This window comes from Hydractinia symbiolongicarpus, chromosome 13, assembly GCF_029227915.1.
Source record: "Hydractinia symbiolongicarpus strain clone_291-10 chromosome 13, HSymV2.1, whole genome shotgun sequence".
Taxonomy (NCBI): Eukaryota; Metazoa; Cnidaria; class Hydrozoa; order Anthoathecata; family Hydractiniidae; genus Hydractinia; species Hydractinia symbiolongicarpus.
Genome location: NC_079887.1, coordinates 10,297,766 through 10,310,579, shown reverse-complemented (window position 1 = coordinate 10,310,579; position 12,814 = coordinate 10,297,766). Strand labels below are relative to the sequence as shown.

The following is a 12,814-nucleotide window of genomic DNA, read 5'->3' as shown; positions in this document are numbered from 1 at the left end:
AAAACGGTTTAGACAACCTACAATATCACAGTACAAAGTGATAGGATCATCTTCTTTTGTGTTGCTAAAGATTCCCTACTACACCAGAAAAGTTACATTGCCCACTGCATCAAGTTGTTGTTTATGTTCTAACTTTATATACCCTACTTCTTTATTACGCCCTATGAAATAGGGCGTTAATATTCATATCACGGTTATTATACGTTAATATAATATCACGGTTATTATACGTTGCCTGATAAATTCAACCAATCCGTGACCAAGCAATTGTTTTTTCCTGAGTTAAGTCTAATTGCAGCACTGTCTGAATCTCTCATCATCTTTATTTTAGTGCATCATAAGAGATTCAGAGGACTGGTCACGAGGTTGCATGTACTCAAAGGTCTGACTTCATCCTTTCAATTAGGTACTGTTCTATTCGACATTAGCAATCTATTTTTAGATAATATGACGAAAATTAATTTGTGATGAATTTTTTAATAGTTAGTTTCCGCAATCAGGAAAATATTCAAATTTTCGATTTTGATTGGTACAAATGAATGGACATTTCATTGACAAAAAAAGTGATGATGAAATAAAAATAATCGGAAATATGGAAGTTTACAGAAATTGTTTATGCTTCCAGACAGTCAAGACTGTTTTTTATAGCAATTAGTCGTCCATATTTTTTGCTGAGTAAAAATAAGAAGCAGAACACTGAGATTAAATCTGTCCAAATTCTCCTCAATACAGCACTCCATTTAACCCACCCCGCGAGTTTACCATTCTATCCACCCAACAAGTTTACCATAAGTCACGTAATATTTACATATTTAAAGGAGTCGCATCCATTTTACATAAGATAAATATTTCATATGTTTTATAAGAAAAAGAAAAAAGAAAAAATCGTTCCAATATTAATATGGCGGCAAACATTGAAAGCAAATTTGCGTTCAGGCGCTAATCAGTCGTTTAAAAGCATTTTATATAAAATTAAACGTTAATCAATACTTAAGCACTCTTCCTCGTTTCATGTCGCCATTGTTGAAAAACAAACACAACCATTTTCAAAATATATTTATTTATTTATTTATGTTATCTTGCAGTTTCTTTCTTTTAACAATCAAATAATCTTTGCTCAGTTATCTTTCAACAGAAAAATTTTAGAAAGGTAAGCTTGAAAATGTTGGTTTCTATGTTTAGCTTATATTGCTTGGAGAGGTCCAAGATTTTATAGAATAAGTAAAACAAGCAATGTTATGCGTGTGATGTTTTCCGACATCGGATAGTCTTGATCAACTTAAAATGCTTTTTTAAATTAAAAGCAAATTCTAATTATGCGGAAAAATTATGCTAATCAAATTACATCAATTCCAGCGTACCTTCATATTTTGACAAACGTTGATCCTGAATGCAGTAAGTACAAGTATTTTTATAAGAAATGCGTTTATAAGAAATCTTAAGTAATGAACCTTTTTAGCTTCAAAAAATTAAGCAACTTACACCATAACTCATGTTATTGCGAAATTTTAAAGCTTCATTCACATACACATATCTTTTTTACGTAAGGACTTGTATAAAGTTTAACGTAAAGAACGCAAGTTTCGTTTATATAGCAAGTTTCATTCACATGGTAAGTAAGTACATTTTGTGCGTACATTTTTGTTTTTATGTGTTACGTAAACGTTATTCAAATCGTTTGGCTGCAACATTAGATATTCTAATAATCTAAAAGTAATTCTTGGATGAGATTACCGTAAATCCCTTCCTCACTCTGTTTTTGAAGCCATGGTTTCACCCAGAGAGTTCCCTTTACTTTTTTATTGGTGTTTTCTTCTTCCTCTTCATCGTCAGGAAGCAGAGCAACACAGATTAGAGCTTGTTGTCTCTTCATGCTCACGTCTAATAATGACACAATATTGTAGAATTTTTCACAGATAAAAATTTTATGAAATAAATTAGAAATAAGTACAAACATTACCTATTACCTATTTTTTGGGAGGGGTGGGATAGGGGCGCAGGATGGGGAGGGGGTGGTAAGGGAGGAGGATTGACAGGTCATAGATTGCTAACGGTAAAGGGCTTTTTCACCCTTTAGTTTCTAAGAAGTCGATATTTTTTACATAAACAATACTTACATCGCAAATCATTACCTGACCCTTTGGATCGTGTTCGTCTTGATGATCGCAGTGATCAACATCAAAGAACACTGTGATGCTCTATGAACAAAGACATATGTTGCTTCTAAGAAGACATGTTCAGGAAATTGATGTGAAACATTTTGCCTAATTTTTGACCCAATTTGGGGTCCAGACATTTATCACCTTCCTTGTGTAAAAGATATTTATTGATATTTATTAGTCCACACTTCTTTTTAATTATCCAAAGAAAAACATAAAAGGCATTCTCTTCTGAGTTTGTGACCTCTTCGATCTTTAGCCCTGCTGTAGTATTTTTTTTATTGATCCGCCAGTGGCGCTAATTTAAGAAAACAATCCACTGCAATATTTCAACAAAAAAAATTAATGGACGGGCGAACCCGTGAATTTTTCCACGGGCAACGTTCACAGTATTAGTCGAAATCTTCTGTCCATATATATTGATCGCGTCGCGATTTTTTTTTTTTTTTTTTTTTGCTTGCAAACTTATTTTCCTCCCTAAGCAAATCCTTGTAATTTGCGCTGTGATGTAACGCTATATTTTATCGTATCGCTATCGCTTAGTGTCGTGTTAAATCGTGTCGTGTCGTATCGCATTTTTATTTGTAAGTATTATGGGGGACGGAGGGGATAAGAGTGATGCGATATTGAAGGTTATTTTATTGTTATAAAATGCCTTTAACACCGTACATTTGGAAATTTTTCCATCATTGATTTTGGCATTACATCTTTTACCTGCTATCGAGTAGGCCATATGCATATTGGTCCAAATTTAACGTACATATAATTTATCCAAGTCAACACTGTATCGGTGACTGTAGCTTCAGAAACTTGAAAGATATAAGATAAATGAAAAATATCAAATTTTCTTCTAATGCGTACCAGGGTCAACAAAAAACTTTCTAAAGGGGATAGCATTCGGGGTCTCCCTCTCTGTGGATCACTTTTGACCTGTTGGTTGTCGTTTAATACCACATTTTCTCCATCGTCACCAAAAATATTAGTATGCCTTTAAAAACTTTAACATTTGGTAAACCAGTGTAGTGGTTACATGCTCCGTCTGACAAAAGCACATGTTCAACAAATTTACATTTTGTTGATACAGTTCTGTGCAACAAATCATTTTTAAGTTGTTCATTTTCCTTCTGCAATGCTTCGATTTTGCATTGTGAGTCAAAAAAACTTTCTTCTGTTTGGCTTGACATATCACAACTAACATCTGACATATCTATCATAAATGACTCTGTCGGAGGTTCTATAACTATGTTTCTAAATTTGGAGAGGGTCTGTTGACAGGAAGTTTCCGTTTACTTTCCTGTTGTTCTACCATGGCTTCAAACAACATAGGTTTTGCTCCTTTTTTTAATTTTCTTAATGTGCCACCAGGAGGACGAACTATATCAAATTTCTCAAAATGTTTCTCGCACAAAAGTATAATTAGTAACTTTAAAGTTGTCTTTTCCATCAACTCTTTTTATACGATAACAATACACTTATTTAAGACCGGCATCTTTCGGAAACTGGAAGAAACTCAAAGCACTTGTGTTACGTTCACCCTCGAATTTAACTAAACCTCTACTATCACATCCCCAGGCAGCACACTGCTTTCCAAGACTTGGTTTTTTATGTTTCCCCTTTTTTGATACACTGCCCACCATAGCAATTTTTTTGTTTATGAAGAACTGGAAAAAGTGAATATAGGACTAAAGATATAACTGCTACCAATATAATTGTTATACGATAAAATATTTCGAGACACGACACAACCACGTTAAACATCTAATAGTGGTCAATTACGAGATCATGCATAGTGACCGTAGTTTGAGAGAAGTGAATGAGGTGGGAAAGATTTATTCGTTTCTATCAAAAATGCTGGCAAAAAAATGGCAGTTTTTTTTATAATCTTTTAGCCATTTTAGAACCTATTAAATTAAGTTTCTTTTGCACGTTGGTAATCTCGATAGTAATTTACAAAAATGACGATCTAAAAAATATAAAGGATCTAAAGAAAGGATTTTTCTTTCACTTTTTAGCAGAAGTTTTCAGATTTCCAAGTTTGCCTGTCGGTTGAATGTGACCGCAATGTTTGTTATGAGAGTTTCGCCATCAATTCGACAGGCACTTTATTGATGGATCGCAGGACAATAGGCGCTGTTTGCGCGAGATGCAACCATTACTTGAGATTCTGCTATATACAATCTGTAATTTATGATCAAGTGTGATTTTTGCGATTTGCTCTGTTTTGTAATATATTCATGTATTTTGAATTAATAGCCAAGCATTAAAATAAAATAAAAAAATAAAAAGAGATTCCCAGGCTAGTTAGTTTTTTTCTCATCTTTATAAGATAATTGACTTAATCGAGTACCATTAAAACTAATTAAAATTTTTTTTAGAAATAATCAATATTTTGATCATTCCACGTAGATGTACAATCTTAAAACTCGACATAGGCTGTAGGATAAAATATTGTTTGTGTTGAAGATAAAGTATGCAAACACAAAGATAATGGTAGAGTTTTAATTCGTACTTAACAAATTTAAAATGACTGGCTGTTTTGTAGTAATAGACGTAAGAAAGACTATTAAGTTTTTTCTTATTTAAAACTTCGTTTCATCTTCTAACAAGTTGCATGGCGGTGTATTTCAACACGGTAACCGACAGCGATGCGAGATGAAGCAAATTCTCTTGGTGACTTTTCGTATCATATTTTTTTTCTCGTCTTCATGCAAAATATGGAAACTAATGTTAAGGGGAATTGATGACAAGGAAGAAATATCATAGCAGAGATTTGTCAATTTCTTGACATTCTGTGCTTTGTCACTTTCTTGACATTCTGTGCTTGTCACCAACTTGTCATGACGCATTGACATTTAGCTGCAACATTACAAGGTACTTCTGTATATTCTATATTCCATATACATCTTTAATTTCTTTATTTTATTTTACAAGGTACTTCTGTATATTCTATATACATATTTATTTCTTTATTCTACTTCGCCATTAAAAATCTATCTACATGAAGAATCTGCACCTACATCAGATAATGGAAAGACTAGGAGAAAGATTTGTCACGTGTTATAACGTAATAGACTGTTTACATGAGACCTGAAGTGAACTCAGAGCGGGTTGAGTCACTTCGGTCGACGGTGTAGTTTTCATTACATCGGGCAACATTTCACTTCGGTCGAATAAAGTGACATTTTAAAACAGTGAGAAGTCTCCATGTAAAAACTTCATACGAAGTGAAATGCGGTTTTTGATCAGTGCGCATGCTTTAAAATCACAAACAAAAAAGATTCGGCCCATTATTAAATTCAACCCGCAGTACAACATTATATAAACAATAGCACTTTTGTGTATACTTTAAGTATATGTTCTTATATTTATATTGGCGTCTTCTTATTTTTATATTTATTTGTCTCAAGTTGTATGTATGAACAGTCAATCAATATTCATTTAACTAACTTAATTGGCTAAATTATATCCGATCTTTCTAATTGCTTCATTTGATTGGCTGTCATGCTTTTTATTTAGCCAATAAGAATTGTTACGTATTCGGAAGAGAGTGAAAATTAAAAAACAATCACCTTTTGGAACAGAGGGGCGTGAAATTACTTTATTTTCTTAGTGCAATCTGCTATCGCTTTTTTACATCGAGAACTCTTAAAAATATTCTGTTTCAAGCAAAAGAAAACAAAATCACGGGCTCATAATATATTTAGAAATTCTTTATCACTAAGCACTTGCGACAAACGGGATTGGTTATGATTTTGTTTTACAGTTTTTTGTTGACACAGAACCGGAGGGTCTGTTGTCTCTTTTTATGTATCGGCAAGACAAACTTTTAAAAGCTGAGAGTCGGTAAGAGACAAACAACCCTGGAGACGAGGTTGGTTAATATAAAGAATTTGCCAGCACAGGTGTCTATATCACGCAACACTCTATACCACGCAAGATAAAGCTGTTTGTTTGTTTCACGTCGAAAGATGATCAATAATTTGTTTGAATGAGCGTTATGACTTATTTGCAAGAACACGCCCTCTCAGGGCGCATTGCTATTGGTATATATTTCTTTGGTGATTAATTTATCGTTCATATATTATATTTCATTCTATAAATCTTTAAGGTTAATATTTGTTTACGACATATCCTAGTTGAAAATAACCTTTAAAAAGCATGGATCAAGTTGTTTTGTGTGAATGAGTAACACATTTGAAACTATTTTAATGGAAAACAGACAGTCAACATGCCATCATGATATTATTGACAAATGTTGATGTTTTTACCAGTGACAACAAGTTTTATATCTTCGTTGTAATAATTGAAAAAGTTTTAAAAAGTTAATAAAAATATGGAAAATAATACAAATTGTGACCATGAAAGAGATTGCGGATTTAAAATTAAATTTGCAAGATAAATTATTAAAAAAACAGACAAAAAATTGAAAAAGCGTGTTCAGCCAGTAGCTCGGAAACACATGTGACCACACACCTTTTACAAATGTTGTGAATATATTTCAAATACCAACAAGATGATAGCAAGCAAAGATGGTAGCAAGCAAAGACGGCGGGAAAAGCAAGCTATTGTTCTCGTTCGCACGTAAGCTCAAAGAACAATGTATGCGTTAATTACAAACTTTTTAAATAAACAAATCTACTTAGCGTACTTTAGTTGATAATAAGTTTTACAACGTGTTTGTAAATTTTATGTTATTACAACTGGCGTCTGCGGAGAGTGTTGTTTGATGCCTTCTTAAACACTGGCGAATCATGCTGAATGATAACTAGTCCGATTAGGAAAGGTTTAAAAGAATGATCCAATTAACATCGTTTTATAGATTAAATTCGTTGCTATGGCAACAAATTATAGATGCCGTAGTATCTTAAACTTGTTCTTAAAGTTCTCACGAGAAATTTAATCTGCGAAAGAGGAAAGAATCTTGGAAAGAAGTTGCTTTTATTTCCAACTTATAGTAGAAAAAGAAATGCCTTTTTAACCACCATCGTAGACGCTATTATATGATTAGACAACATCCATGGTATTACTTTTGTAATTTTTGCATTGTATAGTTTAATAACACCAGGAGTTTTAATCAAGTTGATGGAATGTAGATTAAGGACAATTATAAGGCCGGTAGAAACTTGTTTAAACATGCTGCTGATGGAACGTTATCCTTAGTAAACGTCTGTTATAAATTTAAGCGGCATTTTGTAGTATATATTCGCTCCTTAGGAATTGTAATGGAGAGTTGTTTCTGTTGAGACGTGCATAGGTGCTAATAATGATCTTTGTAATGTTTGAGTTTTCTATTTGCTTGTATTATTAGTGTGACTCGTTTCCAAGATTTTTCTCTCGAGTTAAACAAAACTCGAAGTACGACGTGATGTCCAATTACTTTGTGGAAATGCTACGTGCCTAAATGATATTTTGATAAGTAGCCTTTTAATTTGCGTGCTAATTTGTTTGTTTTAGCAAAATAATTTCTTAATGTTAGGTTGTTTGTTTTAACAATTATTATCTTTTGTACTTATAATGTTACTTATTCAGCCCAAATTTCCAATAACTTTTTGTTTACTTAAATTTTAGATTGAGACTAATAAAATTAGCAAGGCAAGCATGGATATGGATAGTGACCGGATTGTTTGGAATGATGTTGAATATAAACTAAAATTTGTTCTAGATAACCCAAACTTTGAATTACCACAAGTAGTTCGTGTTGTGCAGGGTCACATGGTTGATGAGGATGACTCGATTGCCAGTGGACAAGTGCTAACCATACATGGCAGTAACAGAGTTGAAAATATTATCAGTCACGATGTCTATGGGAAAGAACTAAAAATTCCCCTAAACTGTCCTTATAAAGTTAAAATAATTTCTATTGGAAATCCTCGACGTTTTAAATCAGTGAACGAGTTATGTTTCTGCGAAAACCCGCCAAAATATGTGTTGGCCGAGGACAAACTCACAACAGGAAATAACACTACACTCAAAGAGAACTCAGTTTTAGAGTTACTTGACCACATGATAGATGATGATGGCAGCATTATTGGAATTAACTGTTGCTTAGATACGAATACCATCATTACTCTTCCTTTAAACTTGAGTGTAAGTTTTCTCGAGACTATATCTTCCGAAATATCTGGCCAAAGATTGTTGTTGTCAGATATAGCAGACTTGTACACTCTTCCTATTCAAGTGGAATTCTTACCGGTCGCTGAAAAAATCTGTGGCTACGGACCAAGACTTGGTGTTATTTCCCTGCAAAAGAAATCTTGTACGAACTCTATATTATCTACCGCTGTAATTGACGGTGTACGACATGCGATAACTTTCTCGGCTGATTTACCTATCACAATACAAATGGCGGTCGGTATGATGGGTAACGAATCAGATAATCATATTGCAAATTGGACAGAGCGCATTGATATAAAAAAATTCGAACACTTTTCGACACCAGATCCTTACTCACCAATGGCTATACAAGACAAAATTTACGACGATCTTAAAACGCCGATGCTGCCACGTCGCCATGGTAACAGACATGGTTCCTATCGGCATACTTCTAGTTTTTCAGAAGCACCATCCAGGAAAGAAAAATCGATTCCCAATGTTCCTAAGAAAAGAACACTTTCTATAGACCTCGGGAAGGATATGAAAGATTTGGAAAAGTTCGTGAAGTCTAAATTTGGGTTTAAAAGTTTTAGAAGACGATCAAGTGAAAAATATGGAAAGGATAAAAAAGAGAAGAAAAGAATAAACGCCGCCGAAACCGATTTTGACGTGCGTTCAATTCGAAAAAATGGAACGAGTGAAGATGGAGATTCGAGTACAGGCTACTCGGTTGATATACGTTCGAATGAAAGTGAAAGCATTTATAATGATTCATATCTACGTGTGGTGGAAAGCATGGATACGATGTCGTTCGACAGCCGTTCTGTTCATTCCGTACGAAGTAAAAACACGAGAGGTAGTGGAGATTCAGGTATTTGTCTGTCTGGTCAAAGTACAAGCCGTCAGCGGTTCCGATCTCGCTCCCGATTAACACCGGATGCGTCGTCCAGTCACCCGAGCGACGACACCTTTTCTGAATGGAGTCTTCCTGTCAAGATGGAGAGCTCGCCGTTTTCTGAACGAAAAAGCACGATATCGCAATTGTCTTCTTCCAGTTATCTATGGTCTGCGAATGACAACAACGACCGCAATAATAACACAAACGCTGAGATTAAATCGAACCAAGAAGAAGCTTACAAAAATGAATATAGAACTGACTTTCTGGAAAATATGTACAGTAGTACGAGTAGTAATTCATCATCACCGGAGGAGGACCGAATATCACCGTTAACCACAGCCCAGATAAAAAGTAGGGAAGAAATAAGAAAATTGAACGAAGATGGTGTTATAGAAATACTTGAAATTCTAAAACTCAAAGAATTTAAAGAAACATTTCAAGAAAATCAAATAAACGGAGAACTTTTACTTGTTTTGGAACAAAGCGATCTAGTTGAATTAAATATGTCGTTGTTCCAGGCTAAAAAAATTATGAAGTACATAAAAGGTTGGAGACCAGAATCAACAGAGAGACAGGCTAGTGAGACATCGAGACGAAACAGCTTGAATCCACGCGATTGGTCTGAAAACGATGTTCTGGTTCATATGACAACTATTAATTTAGCAGACTTGGGACGTTTTTGTAGCGCGAACCAAGTTAACGGAGATCTATTGTTGGATATATTGGACAAAGAAACACTGGACTCCTTGAGACGTGACCACAATGTCAAGATGTCGAATTTGGAGGGTAAAAAGCTTTTAAACTTCGTAGTGAAGGGTTGGCGACCAGACAATTCCCCTAAAAAATCTGCTTTAGCGTGACTTTATAAATATGTACAATTTTAAACGTAAATATTTTATTTTTATTCATAAAAAATACTTTCAATGAGTTTTTCTTTTTTGTTGTAATAATGTTTTAATTTCATTTCAAAATTTAACCCTAAACGGCAAGTTGCGGAGATCTACGGTAACCAACCCCTCCATTAGTCTGTCAAGGCTCATGAGGATTTAGTTATTAAGACAAGTGCCCAGTATTCTCCAACAACATCTCCAACTTAACAAGTCCTGGGGACGAGACTAAACATTTCCTTTACATCAAAAAGGCAAAACCCAGTGGTACTAAACATTAGCCACCAATTGCAACTGAAGTTTTGAAAAGCTGATTATTTTTTCACAAAAAAATGTTTATTTTTTCAAAAACAACTGCGTATTCTCGTCAGAAAAAAAAGTTTTTAAAAAAATTCAACATCTGAAAGCATAATAGCTAACCTAAACAAGTTTACATCTTAATGGTTACACGCGAATATCAAACAGGAGCATAAGCAATGAAACTATGAAATTTTTAGAAAAACATGAAAACGTTATTTACGCCTAAATTGAAGTAATTAAGGCCAACTGATTTCATACATGAAATTATGCGCATCTTTACAGGTAAGAAAATAATATAATATCTTTGCTGGTTGCGGTCTTTTGTTTTTACTTTTTGCCTCTGCATATGCGCGCGCAATCCCATTGTTCATTTTATGTAAAATCAAAACATTACGTCACGCCGCAACTTATCTATTATAAATTTTTATATAGCCAGCTGCAGTCTCGCAGACTGACAAGCTTCTTGTGGAAATCCCAAGCTGACATACCTTCTGAACTACAATGCTTTAACGCTAGCTATAAACTATTTAGATTAAGACCACCACGGTCATTTAGCCAGCTACCTAGCTCCTTTTGAAATTTTGAAGATATATTCTTAATAACGTAGTGGACGAAACTTGACTATAGTAATACTATTCCGAATATTTATACAGGATATAGCCACTTCAGTGTTGGAAACACTGTTATCAATGTGGGTCCTGTGTTCAGAATGTATACATTAGGTATACAACGGCATTACCTACCCAATTTCCCTCACATGGCATGGGTTGACCAGTAGCCCGTGGTAAAGTCACTTGCTAAACATGCCCGCGCTGTGGGCCGAACCATGGACCTTGTGATTACGAAGCGAACTCCATAACCACAAGGCCAGTCGCCACAATCAAATAACAACAATATCTTGATTGTTATTTTGATATTTTGCTTCGAGAAAACTTTCCAATGTGTTTATATCAGTGATATGGTTTTTGATAGCCAACCACCAACAATCGTTATTACCAGCATCCAATGTTCTGGCAATCTGACATCCCAAGCTGTTATGTTTCAATACTACTACTGTCCGTAAAAAAACAGTTTGTAAAGAGTGACTAGACCGACAAACCATATTGGTCATCTTATCTGTTACATTTTTTGCCAATTTATTTTAACGTTTTTTTTCTTTCTTTGTGCATTATAAAACAAAACGAGATGAGATGATACATTTATGTAGATATGTTTATCATCTATTTTTCTTTCACATAGTGGTTTTAAAAAATGTTTTTTATTAATTCTTTTACAAAAAGTCTGCAAAAGTAACTTTGTTGGTAAAATTTATTAGGAAAAAATAGCTAAATTCTCCCAAAATCGCTGAAATCAGGAACTCAGAAACTTTGACAATAATATATTTTAACCCCAGCGAAATAGAGCAATTTAATCGAAGTTGCAGCATTAATGCATTAATTAATGACGTCACTCCCTCAATCAGAGCACATAAGCAAAAGGCCTGCGCCCAGGGGTTATGTTCGTATCGCCATCCCGGATGTAAAGGGTACAAGATTCCTTGGGGACCTTTTCAGGCATTTTTGGTCAGTTTCTGCGATCGTCTTAACTACTTTCGGCAAAGATTATAGCTAGCGTCCCTACGGAAAAATTTCTTTTAATAAAAATCGTTTTTGTGGCAAGCCAAATGAATAGTAGGATGAGATTTCCAGTAATTCGCTGTATATTTTCTTAGCTAAATCATATAGCAATATCCAGAGATAAGACATAATCTAGTCAAAATTGCAAAGCGAAAGGGTAGCTGGCGTGACCTGAGGACCATGCGTAATAGGTGCTGACGTAGATTTGTCTTTAATTTGCCAAATTATATAAACCCACACTAGATTTTCAACTATTCCAAGGCTTTTCTACGTCGAATATGTTGAGAGCCATTTTTCTTCTCGTTATTGCAAAGCTATTCAAAAGGCAAAATGAAATTGAGAAAGAGGTTGCTTGTCATTAATGAAAAATGCTATTTTGTGAAAATAGAAGTTTGATAAGCAACCTAGGCTGCAGAAGAACAGCCCTGGAAACTGGGCCAATAAACGCTAAAGGGGGGTTTTTTTACGAAGCGAATTGAACGGCGAATTCGCCTTTTAATTTTCACGAAAAAATAAATTAGACGCCAAATTCATTGTTTACATTGGTTAACCGCGTTCTGATTGGTCTAACACTAGCAGCGAAACCTTTAGCCGCGAAAAAGTAGGAACTGTTTCTACTTTTCAGCGAAGCGAATATTTCGATGCAAAATCATAACAAACAAAACTGCGCATGCTCAGATACAATTCTCGAATTCCCCGTTCAATTCGCTTCGTGAAAATCCCCCTAAGAGTTGTGACAAAGTAGTTGTCAGGAAATAAAATTTACGAAACTGAACTGAAACGGTCACGATATCCTTTTCTTTGTTCTGCACAAGTCTTACTGGCCTAAATTTAGCTCACTAAAACTTTCGTGGAAATTGC

General features: G+C 34.5%; 1 protein-coding gene across 1 annotated transcript; it reads left to right on the top strand.

Moving 5' to 3' along the window:
• Positions 1–10,083, top strand: LOC130622858 (uncharacterized). The gene is made up of 2 exons (XM_057438308.1): positions 1–406; positions 7,728–10,083. Exon 2 carries the CDS (start codon positions 7,758–7,760, stop codon positions 10,008–10,010), a length of 2,253 nt encoding a protein of 750 aa, XP_057294291.1. The 5' UTR covers positions 1–406; positions 7,728–7,757; the 3' UTR covers positions 10,011–10,083.
• The last annotated feature ends 2,731 nt before the right edge of the window (positions 10,084–12,814 follow it).